The sequence below is a fragment of the Serinus canaria genome, chromosome 4, assembly GCF_022539315.1.
Source record: "Serinus canaria isolate serCan28SL12 chromosome 4, serCan2020, whole genome shotgun sequence".
In the NCBI taxonomy this organism is placed as follows: Eukaryota; Metazoa; Chordata; class Aves; order Passeriformes; family Fringillidae; genus Serinus; species Serinus canaria.
In genome coordinates this window covers 27,670,966-27,692,941 of record NC_066317.1, presented here as the reverse complement: position 1 = coordinate 27,692,941, position 21,976 = coordinate 27,670,966, and the positions used below count along the sequence as shown (strand labels likewise).

General features: G+C 39.7%; 1 protein-coding gene across 2 annotated transcripts in view; it reads left to right on the top strand.

Annotated features, from left to right (window-relative positions):
- Positions 1–21,976, top strand: part of TNKS (tankyrase) — a 129,466-nt gene that overhangs the window by 100,548 nt on the left and 6,942 nt on the right. Inside the window, exons 12-26 of one of the 2 annotated variants that reach the window (XM_030239523.2) lie at positions 2,100–2,271; positions 3,463–3,542; positions 4,518–4,663; positions 5,620–5,785; positions 8,435–8,654; positions 8,923–9,032; positions 11,530–11,718; positions 13,156–13,393; positions 14,084–14,166; positions 15,894–16,014; positions 16,636–16,733; positions 18,090–18,164; positions 19,391–19,496; positions 20,368–20,554; positions 21,322–21,478. In XM_030239523.2, the coding sequence (XP_030095383.1) occupies positions 2,100–2,271; positions 3,463–3,542; positions 4,518–4,663; positions 5,620–5,785; positions 8,435–8,654; positions 8,923–9,032; positions 11,530–11,718; positions 13,156–13,393; positions 14,084–14,166; positions 15,894–16,014; positions 16,636–16,733; positions 18,090–18,164; positions 19,391–19,496; positions 20,368–20,554; positions 21,322–21,478 (2,148 nt within the window). Of the gene's footprint in view, positions 1–2,099; positions 2,272–3,462; positions 3,543–4,517; positions 4,664–5,619; positions 5,786–8,434; positions 8,655–8,922; positions 9,033–11,529; positions 11,719–13,155; positions 13,430–14,083; positions 14,167–15,893; positions 16,015–16,635; positions 16,734–18,089; positions 18,165–19,390; positions 19,497–20,367; positions 20,555–21,321; positions 21,479–21,976 lie in introns of both variants that reach the window. The other variant, XM_030239524.2, reaches the window with a different exon arrangement.

Below are 21,976 nucleotides of genomic sequence, written 5' to 3'. Positions count from 1 at the left end.
TGGTGAGAGAAAATCTGCCCTAAAGTGAAATTCCCAATGAAATTGTCTTGCAAAGCCTAACTTTGCTCCTGAGGTAAAGAGCAGCTGCATTTGGTGTGTGCATCTCTCTGTCAGCTGCAGTCCTTTTTGTCTCAGAAGGAAGCAGGTGACATCTTCAAATGGCTGATGTTCTTCTGCCAGTAGAATTGATTGTTGGGAAAGATAATGGTTTAGAGGTGAAAGGAGACCTGGAAAAGACATATGAGATGATGGCTCTGATGACTCCCACAGTGTTCTTTCCAAATGAATATTGATATTTTTCCCAGGGACATAGTCAGTATTGAATTGTGCACAGTGAATGCATTGCTGCTATTGCTTCTACCATTTGTTCAGTACAGGCCTGTTTAACACAGGAAGTCATTATTAAAGAGTGCATTACTTATGATTTTCTTTTTTGGATGAATGGAGAGTTATCAGCTACTTTGAGAATCCACAAATTTCATTTCACCATTGCTAAACGTGTGTAGTCCCAGAGTTCTGCTTACCTCTGTGCCCTTATCAGTGGTGAAAGGTAACCAGTGTCCTGAAACAGATGGGGGGATCATCATCTGAACAAAATGATGGATTTGGGACATTCAGCATCTGGTTAATATTTATGATAGCAGTAAGTTTTTTATTTGAAACAAAACTTTTAGGGCAATCCCATTAGAGTGGCCTGAGCTGAGCACAGTTAGAAGAAAGCAGACCTATTCTCCTGTCCATCTTGCTGCAAGAGAGGTTTGTGATCTGAGAAATTCCTACCCTGTTAGTCTGTAAAATAATTTCAGACAATATTAAATTACACTCTGCTTCAGTTATTTGGTTGTTCTTTGTTCTTTTTGGTGACTTGATACTGCATTATTTCAGGTACTTTACTTTTTTTTTTTTTACCCTATCAGGTAGTAGAGTTTTGCATAGTTAATTTTATTTAGTCTTAGTTAAATGTAATTTAGTTATAGAATAAGTGTCGTAACCAAAATGCTTTTTCACTGGTTTCATGGAAGGGTAGTATGGTTTGCATGCTGCATTTTAGGTGAGAAATAACAAGCAAAACCTTTGTTTGCTGTCACCACAAAGGTTTTGAGGCGGTAAAAAGGTGGATCTTATACGGTATCAAAGTTTATTATGCATGCAGTTCACAGCCTGCAATCTGTAGGCTTGGAAACAGATAACAGGTTCTGAGTTGCTTGCAGAGACTGTAGAGTAGTTCTGTATTTCATAAAGTGGTAAAAAAGCTGCTGGGCATTTACATTTAAATTTGTCATGAATCGCTGCTAGGTACGGAGTATTTTCTTGAAAGGTTATTTTCATGGGGGTGTTTTTCCGCTTTTTAAAGCTCTCTATTATTCTCTTCCTTTTTTTGATAGCACACTGGGAGAGATGCTTCTAGTTATTTAGCTGCTCTGTTAGATCTTGACAGATGGATGCGTTTCCATTATATCAAACTCTTTGAAAATTATACTCCATTTTGCCTGTTTATACAGCCTTGTATTGAGAAGAATCATATCCAGTTACTTTTTGTGCCTTTACATGAATGTTAAGTGTGAGGAGGAAATGTTTGTATCCAGCTTCTCTCTCCCCCTCCCCCTCCCCCCCAGAATTCTTCATTTGACATCTTTGTTTTGCATTAATTCTTGGTACAGGCTAATGTTGAGTTATTATCCCTCTGACAATGACAGATGGTAATTTCCTTAAAGCTGTAAGATCTTTGAATTGTGTGGTAACAATTTATGTCAAGTTACCTCTTTCTCCTGCTGTGATAGTGTTTCTTTTCTTGCACAAGGTCAGTCTTCATCAAATTTCTCAAAAGCTTGATCACTATTAAAAGTATGGTTCTGGGCATTCTATATTGTTTGTTAGCCATGTGAACAACCTGTGTTGTTAAAAGAGAGGAAAACATCTGTGGTAAATTATTTTTCTTTTGAGTGTCTGCCTGTTTTGTCATTTGGTTTTGTTTAATGCAGTGCAGAAGAATTGATAGGTAAATTTGTATGCTGAAAAATTCTTCTTACTAAGGACAGGGACAGATGCAGCCTTTTAATCACAAGAGTGTTTTATTTATATCGCTGCTGCTTTTTCAGATGAATGCACTGGACACACTTGGTCAAACAGCGTTGCACAGGGCTGCCTTAGCAGGGCACTTGCAAACCTGCCGGTTGTTGCTGAGTTACGGCTCTGATCCCTCCATCATCTCTTTGCAAGGCTTCACAGCGGCACAGATGGGAAATGAAGCAGTGCAACAGATCTTAAGTGGTGGGTAAAAGTAAAGGGTTGTGTATTTGAACTTCAGCTTCTCCCTTTACAGCTTTGAGTCTTGTTTCTTTCTCAGTGCTAGAGACTTGAAGTAGTTTTCTCATCTCTCCTTTCTGCCATCAAGTGCCCACAACTACAGTATGTATTGTGTGGTACTTGTCAGAAAATAAATAAATTGCTCTGCTCAGTTCAGCAATTTTGTGCAAAGGGGGAAGAAAACAACCATCTTGTAGATCTAGAATATGCTGGCTGTACAAGAAGGTTGTAGGAAGGCACATGTATGGAGTTTTGGGATTCTTTTGGTAGCAAGTTCCAAGGCAACCGGAATATTGCTGAGCATGTAAGAAACCTTTTCCCTGCATCAGCCAACCTTTTAGGTACTCCCTACTTCAGCAGGCACAAGCAGAATGTTACTGGCAGAAAAACACTGATAGTTGCTAAACAGTTTGAACTTTTACTTCAAATCTCTTGCTTGCCCAGTAGAGAAAGATTTTTGTTGTGAAAGTGCTCTGGATATTGCTTAGGTAACAATTTGTGTATGTCTTCCATTAAAAAGATGAATAGATGTTTGAAGAGGGTGGCACTATTTTTCATGTAAGTGCTTATGGGTTTGCATCCTCTTACCTACGTTAGATTTGAATTTTTGCAAGTACAGAGAAGGATAATTGCTAGTAAATAGCTAGTAAAGAGCAAATAACTCACCTTACAGAGAGATGTGCTGGTAGTCAAAGGCAGATATCCAGATAGATAAGAAGACACGTAGCTAGAAACTCCATTTCCTCCAGTGTTTTCAACAATATTGCCTTAAAACAGGACAAAACTAGGAAAAAGGATTTTACAGCAGTGCAAGAAAGGACTGTTTTGAAGTGTACCCACTCCTGAGATGTAGCTGGTTACCTGGGTAGTGTTACCTGTTAAAATGTGCACATGAATGTAAGTATGTGGATTGAGAGAGAAGAATGTTGGCAGAATCATGTCAGCTTTAGAGTCAAAATCTGACTGATTTGCTCTAAAACTAAAGCTCCTTATTCAGACATCTTGGCAGTATGAACTTGAGCATCACAACCCCAGCTGCATTTTCAAAAGTAACAACAAACCAACTTCACTCACCAGCTTTGGAAATTATGTTGAGCACAAGTTAATACAACTTTGATATCCTAAGTAATCTTAAAGCATCTTTTCCCCATGTAGAAAGTACACCTGTGCGCACATCTGATGTGGATTATCGGTTGTTAGAGGCGTCCAAAGCTGGAGACTTGGAAACTGTGAAGGTAGGTTTGAACAGTTCATGTGAATTTTCTACTTGGCATTACTGTGCAAGGCTTGTGGAAGCCTCTGCTACATGAGTTGTGGAAGCAGTGCCCAATGGATGGTAATTCCTAAAAAATGGGGAGTCATGGATCTTTCTTTTTTTTTTTTTTCCCTAGAAGATAGTACATTAAGATGTACTGAGTGTTTCCCTTGGGTTTATGCTTGTTTATTCTGCCAGTCCTTCACACACACATGTCTTTGATGGACTCAGATGTAGCCATAATTCTTTGAAGCAGACTCTGTGATTCTTAGAATCAGAGTTTAGTAGAAACAAGCCCTCCAGGTGCGTGATTCAATCAGATAGCAAGCAAATACTGTTAACAGGTAGCAGACTTAATATTTTAAACCATCCTTAATCTGAAGGTGAAGGGTCAGGCCATGGAATCCCACCATCACAGGAAGGTTTGATCTTGTTTTTGATGCTTGGTCTGTGGACAAAACAGCCTGCAGATGGACTCTTGTGCATACTTTCCCACCTTGATATACATTAATATTCAACCAGCAGCTCCTTTGACTGCTAAGCTAAATATTTCTGGTTTTCTGAAGGCAGTATAGACCAGAAATGGTAATATATCTGGAGAAAGTTACATGGCCTGGAACTGGTACTTGGTGATGTAGAGGTTCACCCTTTCTTATACATTAGGAGCATCTTCACACTGTTTCCATCATTTAAGTCTTGTTTGTTATAGAAGTACATTCAGCTGTAAATTTAGAACTGCTATTTTTTTAACTTTACATAAGTGGAAAGAAATTCCTTGATATTTGAAAAAAATTGTCTAAGTGAATCAAATTTTGTGTTGGGGTCTCTGAAGGTGGTAGTTTAGTTATTTTCTTTTGGGATTGTTTGTCTCATGTTGTGTCTCTTTGGTTTTGGGGAGTTCCTTATTTGTTAGTTTTAGTTCTGTACTAGATTTTGTGTTCTTTTGTCTCCACAGCAACTTTGCAGCCCTCAGAATGTGAATTGCAGAGATCTGGAAGGCCGTCATTCAACACCACTGCACTTTGCTGCAGGATATAACCGGGTATCAGTGGTGGAGTATCTCTTGCACCATGGAGCAGATGTGCATGCCAAAGATAAAGGGTACATTTCTTTCCTTGATATGTTCTGCTGTTCTCTATTGGTGTGAGACTCATATCCCACCTACTCATTTTGCTTCAGATTTCAGTGACCATTGTGTTTTTCTCTTGAAAATTTTTCTCTTTCCTCCTTGTTCTGCATTGTTCCTGTGCTGTAGGGAGGTTTATAGACCATTCCAGAAAGCAAAGTATGCTGTAAAACCCAATATCAAGTCCATACCTGGCACTGTAATACGTGATGCTTCTCTTCCCCTTTTTTGCCCCTTTTTGGAGACTTTCTGTAAAAACAGCCTTTAACTTATTTTAGATGATCTAAAATCAGTTTTGGATAAAATGGGGTAAAATACCAGGGTTATCTCTGGGCATTTTTTTTAATATGTTAGCTTTTATTATTAAGTTAATTATTTTTACAGTCAATATTCAGTTACATTGCATAAAGCATTTACCTTTTTTTGCATTAGTTGTGAAGCAGCATGGTTATGTTCACTCTTTTACTCCATATATTAGTTCAGGGTGGGGGATAATAAATTTGCAATACTATATTTTCAGGCTTAACCTGGAAGAAGTGTTTGGGTATCTTTCTGTATCTATCAGATGTGCAGTACTTACTAATAACTGCACTTCAAACAGATTAGTGTTATGTCTTTATTGAAATTTACACTCAACTATCCAAACTCAGAACAACTGTGAGCCTTGCAATTTAATTTTTGTCTGTTATTAACAGCATTGGAGTTGCTTGTGGAAGCTTTAACACTGGGGCTTGCTAAATATTTAAAAGTCTTGTGGATGAGAACTGAAGGACAATAATTAAGTTTTAATTGATTTTTTAATAGAGAATTAAAACCATGAAAACTGGAAAGACTGAAAGATGATAATAATGTCTGGTGAAAGTGGGAGTTTTATCTACTGATTGCATATAGGATTTTATTCTCTAGCTATTAATGCTTTCTTTTTGGTTAGTGGCTTAGTACCCCTGCACAATGCCTGTTCTTATGGACACTACGAAGTGGCTGAACTCCTGGTGAGGCACGGTGCTTCTGTCAACGTGGCAGACCTGTGGAAATTCACTCCTCTACATGAAGCAGCAGCAAAAGGAAAATATGAAATCTGCAAACTGCTTTTAAAAGTATGTGTTGGAGAGCTCAGATGTGTCTTTAAATGCATATATATTTATTTTTTTCTGAAGATTAATTAGTGCAAAGTTAATTGCATTCAGTGAATTTTTTGTGGTATCTTTGAATCAGTTTTTATCTTGCAATGGTCATATTGTTTCTTGTGTAATATCATTGACTTAAAAAGAATCATCAGTACAAGTACTGTTTCCAGGATGTGTATTAATACTCTTAGCCAAGTAGGACAAGACTCTGAAACTGGAAAAACCAGCTGAATTCATGTGAAAATGGCAACTCCCTACCTTGTCCTATCCATCCCTTTCTGAAATAGGTACTGCATTTAAGTAAATTCTGTTAATACTTATGCAAGAGTGTGTTCCAGAGCAATAGCAGGAGGTGGGTCCTAAATGCTGTTTGGTATGAGAGGAATTCAAAACTGTTATGTTATGTATAATTTATCAAGCTCCTGGAGGAAATGCATGTTAATATACTCTGGCATAAATATTCATTATACTTAGAGGAAGAACCTGTAAAAAGCATGAGGTAATGCAAAGATATTTCCAGTGAGAAACATGAGTTTGAGAAACTTCTTAACATAAGGTCACATCCTGCCCTGAGAGGATGAAAGGGGGTGCTAGAGTTGAATTTCTTGCCAGTCCTATTTCCTCTTTCAGCCTTGCTTGCTTATGCTCTGAAGCACAACATTTAAAACAGGAGAAAGTCAGAATATGGATAGTCTTAAGATAATGAAGATCTGCTCCAGCCACTTTTCATTTGCTGCTACAAAGCCCCACTATTTCCCTCCTATATCATTAATTATTTCACTTGATTACCAAAAAAGCAGTCAGAGAGAGAAGAATGATAGTTTGAAGCACATCTACAGCAGAAACCAGGAGCTATTAAGAGATGTCTGTGGAGTAGGCATGGTGGTGGCCTGGAAGTAACACCCCAATAGAGATGTTAGCTCAAGCTGTAGGAACATCTGTAATTTCTCAAGTACGGTGTTGCATTATAGACACTGGAGATCTCCAGCCTTTTCTGGTCATTCCACAGGGAATTTACCCATATTTTGTCTTCAGAGCATCCTGAAGTGATGTCCAACGGGAAATAGAAAAGTGCTGAAATTTATTTTTTTTAAATCACTCTTTCACAAGATAAGAGCTAAATATGTCCTTAGGTGACACAGATGTAAAGTCTCTGGGTCTCTGTGCATATGTGCTCACACTGCAGTTTACTCAGGGTTTCTCCTGCTGTGCCTCCTATGCCAGCTGGCAGTGTTGTCACTTCTGCTGAGTTGTGGATGTTGAGCTTGACCCCTCCTGACTTGTGCTCCTTCTCTCCTGATCTGCTTGAAGAAGGAAACAAAAATAAACAGGCATTTTGGAGACAGTGTCTTCTTTAATCACCTTTCTTTGAAATGACCACCTTCATTTGTTTCTGTGCCTTGGAAGGGGTCTCAGAAGACACTGCCTCTTCATTCAGATATTTATTTTGTGACATATTTGAATAGTTCCTATTCTGATGAGTTTTAAATTAAGGGATTTCAGGTCATATCTTGGAGCAGTCATTGTAGTCTAAACAGCTTTGCACGAAGAGTGCTCTCTTCCTAAAAGAACCACAGATGTGGAAACTGCTTCTATGTAATTAATACTCTGTCCTTTCTGTCCTTTGCTCTTCATCCTTTGTACCATGAGCACAGTTGTTCTGCTTCGAAATACCAAGCAATTAATTCCCTCTGTTCTCCCATTGCTATTCTCCCATTCCCAGTCCAGTGGGAAATGGCAGGGTAGACTTGCTGGCAGGGATTGGACCACTGTGTTTGACTATTCCAAAGAGGTCAGCCAGAGAACTCTAGCACCAGCAGCTGCCTCTGCTTTATCTATCTTTGTTTTTTCCCACTGCTGCTGAGAGTGAATAGGGAAGGAGCTGTCCTCCCACAAACCTGAACGTGGATGTGACTCACACCATATGCTCTGCATAGTTGTGTGTTCCCCTTCTCATCCCCCATTGCTTCAGTAATGTTTTCTACATGTTTCACCAGCACAGATACACTCCAGCAGTCATCCAACTCCACTTGTCCACCAAAATTTTTTTTCACTTCTTCCAAAGACCTGTGAACTGTTTAAGATTGTACTGTTGTCTATTGGAAAGTGTAGAGAAGAGTATTTTGCTGGTTCCCCTCTGAAACAAGGGCCTTTCCATATCAGGGTGACATTTAGTAAAACTCAGAGCCTGGTTTTGCTAGCTCAGAAGGTTGTGCTCTGGAAACACCTCTGCCAGCCATTTGAATCCTGCCAGTTTTCAGGAGAAGGGGAGGACTGGCAGCAAGATACTTGCAGCTGGCTTTCCTTTCACGCTGCTGTGACAGTAAGAAGCTATATGCAGGAAATACTCCTGAACATGCATCAGTTGCAAGTAGAGCAGGGACAGCTCTTGCAAAGGGCAACCATTCTTGCTGTGGAACTGAGATTCACACAGCTGTGTTTCAGACTAGTGCTTTTAGACCTCAGACTTCTAAATTTATTTTCTTGTGCCTACTGATCTGTACAATTACTGCTTCATTATGGTAGGTCTGTAAAATCCCATCTTATTTGGCAAAGTAGTGATACACTGCACTGCCCTGTGCATGACTGTGACACTTGCATTCCATTTGCTCTTTGCAGCATGGAGCTGATCCAACAAAAAAGAATCGAGATGGGAACACTCCTTTAGATTTGGTGAAAGAAGGGGACACCGATATCCAGGACTTACTGCGAGGAGACGCTGCCTTGCTAGATGCTGCCAAGAAGGGGTGCCTGGCACGAGTGCAGAAGCTGTGTACTCAAGAAAATATCAATTGCAGAGACACCCAGGGAAGAAATTCAACACCATTGCATCTTGCAGGTGGGTAACGTGCCAGGTTTTCAAGGCTTGTATATTTATGGTAGGTCTACAGATGTAATTTGCCAAAATTAGGATTGGAATAGGAAGAGTTTCACAGAGAATTGTCCTGTACAAAGAGTTAACTAGGGCATCTATTGCAGGAGGTAATACATTTGCTAGGGAAGAGGAACTTCTGCAGTTGGAAAATTGCCTTAGCTTTTCTGTTGAATATTTTTCTTTAGTTTAGCTCTCTTAATACCTAATTTCTTTTCCTGTGCTTTTTCTACAGCTGGTTACAACAATTTGGAAGTAGCTGAATACCTTCTTGAGCATGGTGCTGATGTTAATGCCCAGGACAAAGGAGGATTAATTCCCCTACACAATGCAGCATCCTATGGGGTAGGTGCAGGCAGTCTTGCCATGAGTAGAACAGCAAGGGACTCCTTGAAGTCATATCCAAACCAGTTATTTTGCAGCTGTTTTGCTGTGAACACAGTTCAGGTTTTGATGAAGAATTTTTCAGGCTAAGTTGCTGTTGTGAGTCCTATTTGCAGTCCTGTGCATTAAATAGGACACAGATTCAGGTGTGCTGTAGCAGTTAAATATGCTGCAGGTTGGAAAGATCACTACAATGTAGCTTTTGTGCAGGCAAGCAGATGTACAGCATTGAACAGTTCAGGGTGATATTCGAAACAGAAAAGACTTCAAGTTGTGTCTGAAAGACTTAGATGAAAGGAAGAGAAAAATACCAGGGGATCATGTGCAGGTGATGACAGGGACATGAAGACGTGTTACAGCTGGTGTTTGGTGGGAATCTATTGCTAGAGTTGAAGGACTACTGTGTTTGTAATGTCGTTGCCCTCCAGGGCAAGCCATCTGCTGCAGGGGCTGCAGTGACAGGTTCAAACCATTTCAGATGAGGCAGGCCCTCTTTCCTCCATATAGGAGTAAGCATCTGTGTCCCAGTTGCACAGATGCCTAATAGATTGCTTATAAGCAGTTGTTAGTTGTGGATTGGGTGGGAAAGAAGTCTCTTGTAAATAATTGTACAGAGACAGTGCTTGAGAAGCTTCTAGCACTGTGCTTGCAGTCAGAGGATCTGAAGCTGATGGAGTGCTGGGTTTGATGGTCTAATGATATGCTTTGTCTGTTACTTACCTGGCCCTGGCACAAGTACAGCAAAATCTGGGATGGGTGACCCTAACAGAAACATGATTGCTTTTGTTTGGGAGCAAATGAAATAAAAAGTGCAGTGTTCACCTTGTTTTTAAAAAGAGCATCAATGGAACTCAGTCTACACCATTTGTATTGGTTCTTTACATCTCTCTGGGATCCCAGTGTCCCAAAGAGCAAAAAGCCCCAAATCCTGGTGAAAAGATTAGAAAGCAGCACAGAATTCTTTTATGTTACAGGGTCCTAATACTAAGTAATACTGTTTATCAGTATCTGCCTTTAAGCATTAATTCCCAGGATGTTACTAAGATCTAGAGATAAATGCTGTTGGAAAGACTGTTCTTTTCTTTGGCATGAGAAAACAAAACACACATTTTACATAAACCCAAAGCATTTCTTTCTGACCTAGAGAAATGTCAGAGATTGGTTTTAGTGGATTATCATTTCTAAAAATCATAATGCCAATCTAACCTGGTTGCCCTGCTTCCTCTAGGAAACATTAAAAAGTCAGTGTTTGGTGCTTTTCTATCAGCTTATTTAGTTAAGAGTTGCTTCATACCTTTCCTGGCATCCCACACTTCTGTCTGAGCTGTCATCAGCCTGTTCAGATCTCTGTGATGGGAGGTAGAGAGGAGAGGAGTAATGGTTTCACAAGTTCATAGCTGGCAAGATTCACAAGCTCTGCCTTTTCTTCACAAAGTTTCTTCAGTTCTCCCACCCAGTACTTCATGCTCTGTGTCCCTCAATAGGGCTTTCTGTGACAGAAAAATCACAGGAACAGTAATTGCTATAAAAGTTTGGCAGAGAGGAAAAATCAAGTTGGCAGTATTTTCAAACCACAGTTGTTCAGAGACCAAGCTGTTTTATGAGCACTGCAAAGAGTCATTTAATTGCCATTGAGGGGGAAGAGGAGATCCATTGGCAATTCTTTGTGCCTCTGCTTACAATTTCAGTGTTTCATGCTCCCACCCATTCATTTTGACTACCTGCTTTTTTTTCTTAGCTGTCTTGCACAAGAAGGATCTACTTAGAGGCAGGCAAAAATTTCATTTGTCAGTTTTCTCTTATTTTTACTTGGGAGACTTCAAGGACAGTATATTGATGAAAGCATGGGGTTATAAGTTCATTACTTTTATAACCCATGTAAAACAGCTGTTCCTTGTGACACTCATAATACATTTTATCAATTATAGCTCTCATAAAGTATGAGTGAAGGTAGAACAGATCTGAGATGCCACAGATGAGTTCAAAGTCTTGCAAGAAAGAAAGTACAACAAAGACTTCTGTGTCCATACAGGAGTGGCTCAATAGCACAACACATTAATCTTCAGAGCTTCTAGTATTATGTCACAAAAGTTGCAGCCCAGTAAATCCACCAGTTCAAATTTGTCCACAAATAATTTTGTTATGCAGGGTTAAGTATCATGTCTGCTCCTGCAGCTGGCACAAACTTCATGCCATGTACTTGGGGTGATTTACAGAAATCTGCTTCTGTGCCTGATCCCAATTCTTCTGTGCTGGTGAATGGTCTGGTAGTGCACAGACAGAGATGACTGTGGAGCTGCAGTATGAATTGGTATCTGGAGAAGTGTGCTGCTCCTGTGACACAGGAAGCAGAATGAGTTACAGGCAAGAGAAACCACAAGAGTTTTTAGGCACCATTACCTCCAGCATAAAAAAAGGAACGTATGTTTTACCAGTGTCATGTTCTTGTGTTTTCCAGCATGTGGACATAGCAGCACTGTTGATCAAATATAATACATGTGTAAATGCAACAGATAAGTGGGCATTCACACCTTTGCATGAAGCTGCACAAAAAGGAAGGACACAGCTCTGTGCTCTGCTGTTAGCTCATGGAGCAGATCCAACCATGAAGAACCAAGAGGGTCAGACACCACTAGACCTGGCAACAGTAAGTTCATGTTAGCCAGCCACAGGCTGCTCTGGAGGATGTACTCTGCATATTAAATTCATTTCCATGGCTCCGTGGCATCAGCAACATGGCATCAGCAGTCCTCAGCTTCCGTTGTGCTGAGGTGGAGAGAGAAGGGCATCTCCTGGGTGCCTCTTTGTGGCTTTTTATCCATGGGACCAGGCATTTTCCTTTGGCTGAAATCCTAGCATGGTTTGTGATTAAGGTTTGCTTCTCCTTAAATATTCACTCCTGGGATCAGTCTCCTCATTTCCAGAAATAAAACTCTCTGAAATGTCCCTGATGATGTTGGTAATTGTTTCTTTGAACCTAGGAGGAACACCAGATGGACCTTTAGAGGAATGGGAACATTGGGTGGATTGTTGCGCTCAGTGCTTCCATATTACCTCAGTTCCTTTTTAAAAAAATAATTCCAAAAGAATATTCCAAAGAATTCATTCTACCTCTAAAATTCGTAGGTGGCTATCAAACTTCTTCTAAAACTGGCTTATGTAAACTTACTTTTGAATGGTTTAAAAGCCTAATAAGGTTTTATGAGCTGTATGCCCCAGCTTAAACAATCTCGATGGAATAGATAATGCAACCAAATTGGATGCCGTGTCTGGTCTCTTTTAAAATATACTTCTGAGTATCTTTTAAAAGATACTTCTGTCTGGTCTCTTTTAAAAGATACTTCTGAGTATCTTTTAGATACTCACTGAGTATCTAAAAGATACTCAGTGCAAGTATCTTTTAGGGTTATTGATTTATTTATGGAGAGTTCAAGAAATATCCTCCAAAGTAATCTGAGCTCTAGGAAACTTGCTTTGTGATGAAGGATATGAAAATTATTTGATTTCTCTGGGGGAAAATAAGGGTGTCTAAATCATGTTCTACAAGAATTTTTAAGGAGGAAGTTTTTGAAGATGAGGGTTTTGCTTAATTTAGTCAGTAAAGGCTAAATCCAGCTGTTGGCTAAGATCATACTTCTCCTGAGCTCCTGTCCTTTTTTTTTCTATTCTAACCCAAGTAATGTGATTATAGCGAAGGCAGTGGTAGTCTTTCCACTGAAGCCTTGTTCCAGTGCACCTGAAGTTGAGCCTGACAGAGGAATTGAGAAGTGGCATTTCCTGTCCTAGGTTCTGAAGGATTTCAAATAAAGTTGCCCTGGCTTTAGCACTTATAAAGCCATTCTGCCAGAAAAAAATTAGATGTAGCTTCTTATATACCTTTAGAAATGGGCAGAACTTGATGCACCTATGTCTTGTGCGGGGAATCAAAATGTTCTTGCAACTGTGAATTCCCCTGTAACAGAAGCTGGCAGTTTTATTTCTAAGGGGGACCAGAGCAATCAAATAAAACAATTAAAAATTATTTCCAGAGATCAGTGATTTGTGACGGTAGGAGCTCATGTTGGCTGTTCTTTCTGTTTTTCAGGCAGATGATATCCGAGCTCTGCTGATAGATGCAATGCCTCCAGAAGCTTTGCCTACATGCTTCAAGCCTCAGGCCACTGTTGTCAGTGCCTCTGTGATCTCGCCAGCATCTACACCGTCCTGCCTGAGTGCTGCCAGCAGCATCGATAACCTCACGGGGCCACTGGCAGAACTGGCTGTAGGAGGGGCATCAAATGCTGGGGATGGAGCAGCAGGAACTGACAGGAAGGAAGGAGAAGGTGCATTTGCTGCTGGACAAGATTACATTGCCAGAAGTACAGTAGTTTAGTATCAAAATAGGCCTTGGTTTATCTGAAAAGCATTTCTGACTAGCCAGAAAATACTGTGCAGTTTGAACTGTTATCGGTGTTTTAAAGTGTCTGATGCTTGTTAACTGTTCACTGTTAACTGTTCATCTGTGTTGGCTATCAGTCATTAGGTCTGACTACAAATGCAGATCTGATTAGGTGCTCAGATGTTCATTGACTTCATAAAGAAAATCCAGTGAGAATTATTTTGATGAAGGAGTTATGATTGTGATGGCTGGGGATTTTACCAAGGTTTTTTAAACCCTTTGATTAGTATCTGGAGTCCATGCTTTAGGTCAGAATATAAGGGGGTCACATAGCAAAAACATACCCACCCTTCTTTTCCTTCTCTTTGCAGTATCAGCCTGTATTTGTCACAGATAGTTTGTGCTTTTAATAGTTGATTTTGAAGAGGGAACAGTGATGAGCTTTGCACAGAGCTTTGACACAATGGAAGTAGATTGTTTATTACAGACATAGACAAATTGATTATCAATAGAATCAGAGTTTGGAATTTAAGAGAATCAGTGGTATTGCTTGATTTTTTTTTTTTTAGGAGGTTGGTTTGGTTTTTGTTACTTCAGATGTAGAGGATGTAAAGACTTGTTTCTTTTCTTACAGTTTCTGGTCTTGACATGAACATTACCCAGTTCCTAAAAAGCCTGGGTCTTGAACACCTTCGGGACATCTTTGAGACAGAACAGGTAAGTGGCAAGCCTCATCTCTATTTCTGTGTTTAGGAGATAAACTAATGTAATAAATGAGTGACATTTTCATTTTTTAATTGAAAAAGGGAAGGAAAAAACCCACACTTCACATCTACAGAAAAACGAGTGTGCTCAAGTTTTCTTTCAGTTTTCTGCGAATGAATTGCCAGATCCAATATGGTGAAGTTGCAAAACCTATGAAAATATATTTTCTTGTTGAACTCATGTGTCAAGTAGCTTTCACTTACACATACTCAGTGACTGCCAATTTGGCTTGTATTCTGAGAGTTATTTTGAACCTTGTGAACTTTGAACGTGATGACTCTAACAAAGTTAGGTTCAAATGTCACCTGCATTTGTCCTTCAGCAGTCTTGACAGCCAAACAAGCCTTTCACCACCATGTAGTGGTGATACTTGTGATACTTTGGTTAGATCTGGGAACCCCATCCCCACTTTGACTGTATGCTGAAATAAAAACTTAGCATGGGAGTAGTCACACTGCAGCATGCAGAAGCTACATTTCCTATTAGGTTAGGAGCATGGCATTAACTGGGTTTTGCCAGGCTAACTTTCAAAAGTCATTGAGAAATAGGGGTATAAAACCTGCAGATTTATCAGTAATTCACAATGTATGAAAACGGTACAACTAATGTAAATTTCTCAAGCATTCATTAAGTTTTACAGCAGAAGTACCTGTAATGAGTTTGTAGATTCCTTTTATGTACTGTTTCTTAAATTTGACATGTTGCAGTTAAGTAGATCTGTTTACATGACTGAGATGGGTGTACATGTGGAAGTGAAAGGTACAAGTGAAAGAGACTGGTTTGATGATTATTTTTCCTCTGGCCTCTGCTGCTAATCTTTTATTGAAGAATCAAGAAACAAAGGTTTGAAATCTGATGTGTTTTACAGTTCCAGCTGTTTCTATAAAATGTTCAAAGATAAAATACCACAGAACTTTTTCCCTTCTGATACATGAAGCATAAGCTCTTCTCTTTAGTTTGGAACCCACCTAAAACCAACCTATGCACTTCTCAGGTTTTATTACTATTTTTCACACCTTCCTGTTGCCTAGCTGGTCTTGTTCTACTTTTGCTTCCTTGACTCCTAACCTGTTAAGAGCTTCCCCTGCTAATAAGATTTAACAATGCAAATCGGATTCTATATATTCATCATTTTGAAATCATCAAGCTCTTCTTGTAAGTTTCTTTGTAGAAAGAACAAGGTCATCTTCTTTAAGCTTTTTCTTTTGAGCTGGTTTTCCAAGCACTGCCTTCATGTACACTTTTTCACCTTGGGTCATTATTGGTAAGGTTTTAGAATATTAATTTCTGCTTGTGTAGTGAAAGTAATGAATTGTACGATGCTGTGAAGCATTGAATACTTCAAAAGCACTCCCATATTTTTGCCAGCATTTCAGTGCATCCCCTTTCTGCCTAAGTAAAAATGTTTGTGAGAGCCTTCTTTGAGAACCAGCTCTTGTCAATTGGTGTGAGAGAAGTGAAAGTTTTGACCAACTTCAGGTGTAGCAGCTGGGTATGGTCCTGTGATAGAGACAGGTTTGCCAGAAGGTGGCAGCAAGTAGAAGTGAAGCAAAACATTATCTACCTTTATGCTTCTGGTTGCACCATGAATACTTTCCAGTTTTTGAAGCGATAGGTCTCCAGCCTTGAAAGTCAGGCCAGGTTTGACAAGTGATTTTTGTGATCTTTCACCTTTCCAGATAACCCTGGATGTGTTGGCTGACATGGGGCATGAGGAACTTAAAGAAATTGGGATCAATGCATATGGACATCGCCACAAATTAATAAAGGGTGTGGAGAGACTTCTAGGAGGTCAGCAAGGTAAATATGACACTTTTACTGGCTAGTCTAAGTGTAGCACACAAGAGGCTCCCATAAGTCACTTTCTCTAAATGTAGGCGTTGTCACCAGACTTGAAAGAATCTGAATGTCAGAAAAGTGTGTTTGCTGCAGACATGGTGGCTGAGTGGGTTGTGATAGCTAAAGAATATATTAAGAAGATACCAGACCGAGTAATCACTTGCCTTTTCAGAGAATAGATACCCCTGAGGCAGCTTTGGAAGCTGTTCCCATTTTTCAGGACCCTGTTTCACCCAGAGAGGAGCTTTCAGATATGATTTGCCCTCCATACCTACCCACAGGCCAGTTATATCCTGAAGGATAGGCCTGATAGGGTTTTAGCTGCCCCACGTTTCTATGGAAAGAGGAAGCAATAAAGGGCAATTATGTCCCACATGCATTTTTCTTCTCTCTTCTAAAGCCTCTGTTGCTAAAGAAGGCACTTTTATTTTTTTTTTTGAGGTTGTGCTTATGCCTTGTGTTTATTTTGCATTTCCTGGGCTGGGGTTGTTTAAGAAGAACAATGGTGATGATGGATACAAATAGAGCCGGTATTGGTTTTTCCTGTTGATTTTTGCTCCTTTTCATTCCTTCTCTTTGCAGGTACCAATCCTTATTTGACTTTCCACTGTGTGAGTCAGGGGACCATTCTCCTTGACCTTGCTCCTGATGATAAGGAGTATCAGTCCGTAGAAGAAGAGGTAATCCAAGTCCCTTTCTTAATGCTTCAGGGCAGTATATTTTTCTTTCCACTGATAACCTGTCAGAGCTAAAGTGTGCAATACGTGTTGAAAGTGCTAAAATAGGCTGTGGTGTATGAATTGCATAGTTCTGATATGAAGCTTAGGGTTCTTCATTTGTCCTTTCATATAGAGCAATGATAGAAATTATTTTGCTCTGTCCTGCCAGTTTTTTTAGTAAGTGGCCTCTGCTCACTTAGCATTATTTCAGTTTTATTTTGTTGCTGTGTTTTGGATCTTGTCTTGGATTTTGTCTCATAGGGAGGATTTGCACAGCTTTCTTTTAGATAGGTGGACCTGTGAGAATTAAAAGCTGTGTGTGAAACCAAGGCATCAAGGCCTTGCAATTCTGTAAGCATTTTCTGTGAACCAGCTTGTTTTCTTTTGTCTCAGTGGCTTAGTTAATCTGTAACCCAGATAAGCAGCTCTTGGACAATTGAGAATTGACTGTAATTTTGCCTCCCACACACACACACATGCTCTTTTATTTAAGTAAACTCCAGACACATACCATTTTGAAAGCAAAAATCATAACAGAAGAGAGACTTCCTGAAGAGTTGTGTTTGGTAGAAACTCCATTTTACTGTGAATTTGCTATTTGTGTCATGTTCCTACACTGTAGCACAGAAGTGTTTGGAGTAATTTAAAAAGTCTAGATAGTCAAGATTGCTGTCAGCTTAGATGGGTATATTTTTTATTAGTAACTTCATAAACTGGAGTTTGTGCAGATATTTTTTATAAACTTTTCTGAAAGAAAGGGTCACTTGTCTGCCATAGTAAATTGCAATATCTATTTGAACTGTTACAAAATATGGTTGCTGTAGCTATAAATACTTCTTTAAAAGACACAATGAAACTATTTCTGAATAAATCAGAAATGCTTTTCTAATGGCATAGGAGAGTTTACAGTGCAGTAATTTCCCTAATACTAAGAAATGCACACTAAACTTATTAAAATAAAATTTGTTATTACTATGAAGTGATCTTTTTGTATATTAATTCTCAAATATTGGTTTTTTCGAATTTAAAGAAGGTTTCTAGTTGTATATCATTTTGATAGCAAGTACCATTATTCTGTTTTTCTTATGTGGATTTTTATTACAAGATTGGATAATTGCATTATTGGGTGCTTGAGAAATTAGGGTATACCTCAGTCTAAAATAGAGGGGGGGTTTGGTTGGTTTTTTTTACACCTTTTAATTCATTTTCCATCAAGACTGTCTGTTGTTGCTCTTGATATACTGAGACATTGCATGGATACTTTGCCTTGCTAGGAAGGTTTATGTGCTGAATATTCAGTTTTGGGTTTTTATGTAGATGCAAAGTACAATCCGAGAGCATCGGGATGGTGGAAATGCTGGTGGGATCTTCAACAGATATAATGTCATCAGGGTAAGTTTCAAAACCTCTCAGTTTTCTGTGGTAAAGTATGTTAGTGTTTATACCAGCAGGCAGAATCAGTTTAATGGTTTGCCCTTTTATGTTTAAAGTTCTTTGTTGACATGATATTCAGAAACAGAGTTAATGCAAGTGCTAAAATGAATGCATGCTCTGCACGGGGAATGAGGCAGAAGTGTCACTTGGGCTCCTAAAGGAGTCTGAAGGACTGATGTTGAAGACAGATGGTGAAGAACCTGACTGAATTTCAGAGGCCTGTAACTTCTGGTTTTGACCCTTGCAACACAGATTTATCTTATTTTCTCACTGTAGTCTTTTCTTGCTGTTTTAAAAGAGGTTTGGGGTGTATGTGTATGAAAGGATGATCATGGCTTCTAATAAGTTTCTATCTCCTTATGCAACTTTCCAGCTTGACACCACCTCCTTTGCTTTTGTCAACTAGAAAAATGCATTTTCCGAGCCATGGTATTCCAGTAAATAGTCTTGTCTTTCTGAAGGAAAGTACACTTTCTGGTTTCTTTTTCTGGGGAGAAGGAAATAGAGGGAATATGAACAGAACTTGGTTTCTGAGCTTCAGCAAACCTGTGCTGCCTCTTTGAGATGTAAGCCTGTGCAGAGCCTTTGCAACTTGATCCAATAGATCATGTGTCCTGAAGTAAACTCTTCTTCCATCCAACTCCCAACCAATGGTGAAGTCCTTTACAGAAACCTCAGTGGTATTAAGAGCATGTGGCTGGAATTATATCGATAGGTTAAATATAGCACATCTCATTATTTTTTTATGAAAAGAACCAAAAGTTGGTTCTTTTAATAAAAAATAAACCTAAACTAGGTAGCAAGTTTCAAAGAGCTAGACAAGATCAGTCAACAGAGCTCAAAGTAGGGCAGGAAGGAGTTTCAGTTTGTAGTTCTTTCTGGTATTGAAGGCTCTATGAGAAGAAGCCTGAAAGTTGTCCTTAAACCTGAGGACTTAGATTGCAGTTTCACAGTAGTTTCAACTATTTGTAGGTGTGGGCTACAGAGTTGTTGGAGAGACTTCAGCCTTACTTGTGGAACAGCCATGGGGTTTCTTCACAACATTCATGTGTTTTCCATCAGTTTCTCTGTCAAATTAATGTGAACTCTGTGAAACTAGATTTCATTTCAATTGCAATTCAAATACATTTGAGAGATTGAAATGTTATGGTAACAACATGGTTGGATCTGTTGTCCTACTGCAGATTCAAAAGGTAGTGAACAAGAAGTTGCGGGAGAGATTCTGTCACAGACAGAAGGAGGTCTCAGAGGAGAATCATAATCATCACAACGAGCGCATGCTGTTTCACGGTAAGGAAGCAGTGTCTCTTTTTTTGTTAAATACCAACAGATACAACCCAAAGCCTGCAAAGACCCACAGGCAATGTTACTGTTGCTGTGTCACCATCCTATGCTAGTAATTGTGTTTCTACACTAGAAATGCAGAGGGTGCATTGGGGGTATGGGGGTGGTGGAGTTAGTCTGTGTGGTAACTGCAGTCCAAAAAGCTACACTAGTTAAGAAATACTTAAACATAAAACACAATAGTTTTGGTTTCTTAAGAAAGAGGAAGGTTTTTTGCTAAGCTGTATTTTAGTCATTTCCAGTAAAGCTGCTGAGATGATGTTACATTGCTGTGAGAAAAACATGGTATCTTCTAAATGAGGGGAGCAGCACACAATAAAAGTGTTTTACCCTGGTGCTTTAGGCAAGCATCAGGGAAAGGAATCAAAACCAACCATGAGTTTCAGCAAGATTTCTCTAGAAATGCTTGCAAATGACACTTGCCTGAAGGTCCTTCTGTCCTAGATTCTTCTGTGATTCTGTATAGGAAATTGGTTTTGGGTATGATTGTCCTGACACCTTGCCCCACCTTAAGCAGTGCTGACTCCTGGAAAGGGTGTGCATTGACAAGATAAATTGCACTGAAATGTGAGTGGGGGGAAAGCCATTTAATGAGATCTGTGAAATGAGTAAGAAATGAGTCACACGTGGGATTTTGGTATATAATGATAAATCCCACACATCACTGCATCCTGCTGGGTTTCGCCCCCTTGCAGCTGACTGAGCACACTTTCTGGTATTTAATGGTCTATTTGAGGCAGATAAACGCCTCTTGACATTGAGTCTTGTATTACTATCCAACTTAACAAGTATGTGTCTTTTTGTGTCACTCTTCTAGGGTCTCCTTTTATTAATGCTATCATTCACAAAGGATTTGATGAAAGGCATGCATACATTGGAGGAATGTTTGGAGCTGGAATTTACTTTGCTGAGAACTCCTCAAAAAGCAACCAATATGTCTACGGAATAGGGGGAGGAACTGGCTGTCCCACACACAAAGACAGGTCCTGTTACATTTGCCACAGGTAGGAATCCAGCAGAATTGCCCACAAATAATTTTGCCTCTCCTGGTTTTTATGATCCTGGCACAGGGTGACATGCAGGCAAAGAATGGCCACTTGAGCTTGGTCATGGCAGGAAAAATGCAGTTTTCTGTTTGTTAAGGTTGAAAAAAAAGGAATATAAATGCAGCAAGACCCACAGGAAGGTCAAAAATTACATCTAAGCATGCAGTGAGTATAAATCGAAGTGAGCAGTGGCTCAGGAAAGAGGCTTGAAACAGCAAGTTTGAAAATGAAGAGTCAGGGGAAAGTAGCAATTAAACTCCAGGCACTCTCAGGACAAAACTGCAGTGCAAAGTGGTGGTCAGCAGTACAGTGTGGTACTGCGGATCAGATAATATTGGAGGTAAATAATTTTGGAACAGGACTTAATTGCAGCTGTGTTTTGTCCTGGAGTAGATCAGTGTGTTTCTCACACTTTGACACCTATCCATTCCCTGCTGGTAGGAACACAGAGAGTTTCAGCTTCTTTCAACAGCTTTATATAAAATGAGCTAGACCAGGCTTCCATGTGAGGGCTAAACAAACTGTGTGTTTTCCCTTCCGAGTGTCATGAAAGATTTTTGTGACAGGTTTTATACAGTCTTAGAACTGGTTTCTTTAAGTGTTTCTCTAAACAGGCATGAGAAATTAATTGTAATGAAATAAACTCAAAAGCAGAAGTCCTTCTGGAAGCATACAACTCCTAGTAAGATATTTGAAAATGATACTCTCTTTTTTTTTTGTTTTAGACAAATGCTCTTCTGTAGAGTGACCCTTGGCAAATCCTTTCTTCAGTTCAGCACAATGAAAATGGCTCATGCCCCTCCCGGGCACCATTCTGTTATCGGCAGGCCCAGCGTGAATGGACTCGCCTACGCCGAGTATGTCATCTACAGAGGGGAGCAGGTAGGTGCCTTAGCTGGGACTGCTTCTATGCAAGGACAGAGCTTGGAGCTGGAGATGGGCTCTGCCTGCTTTCCAGACCAAGCGTGCTGTGATAACACTGCTGATTAGGTTGTTGGGTTTTCTTTCATTTACATGGGGAAATAAACAGTGAACTGTATCTAGACAGCAAATGCTACTCTTGTCCTCTGATCTGCTCTGATTTATGCCATGCAGAATTCCCTAATTTCCCCTGTGCAGCACTGATGGAGTCTGTTAAGAATTGTAGTTTCTCTCAGTAAGCGGTCTTTCTCCCATTGCGTTTTAGTGGCATTACTGCAGCATCAAGGTCACGTGCATTTTTGGGGCTCCAGTACATCTTGAGGGTTCTGAACTTTTTACCTGTAGATTGCCAGCAGTGGCAGAGACTACTCTTAAACGGCAGCTGGAGTAGCACAGGAGTCTTCAAATGTTAATTCTTAATCTGAATAACTCAGCTAGACCTTGACTCCATTGAAGTGT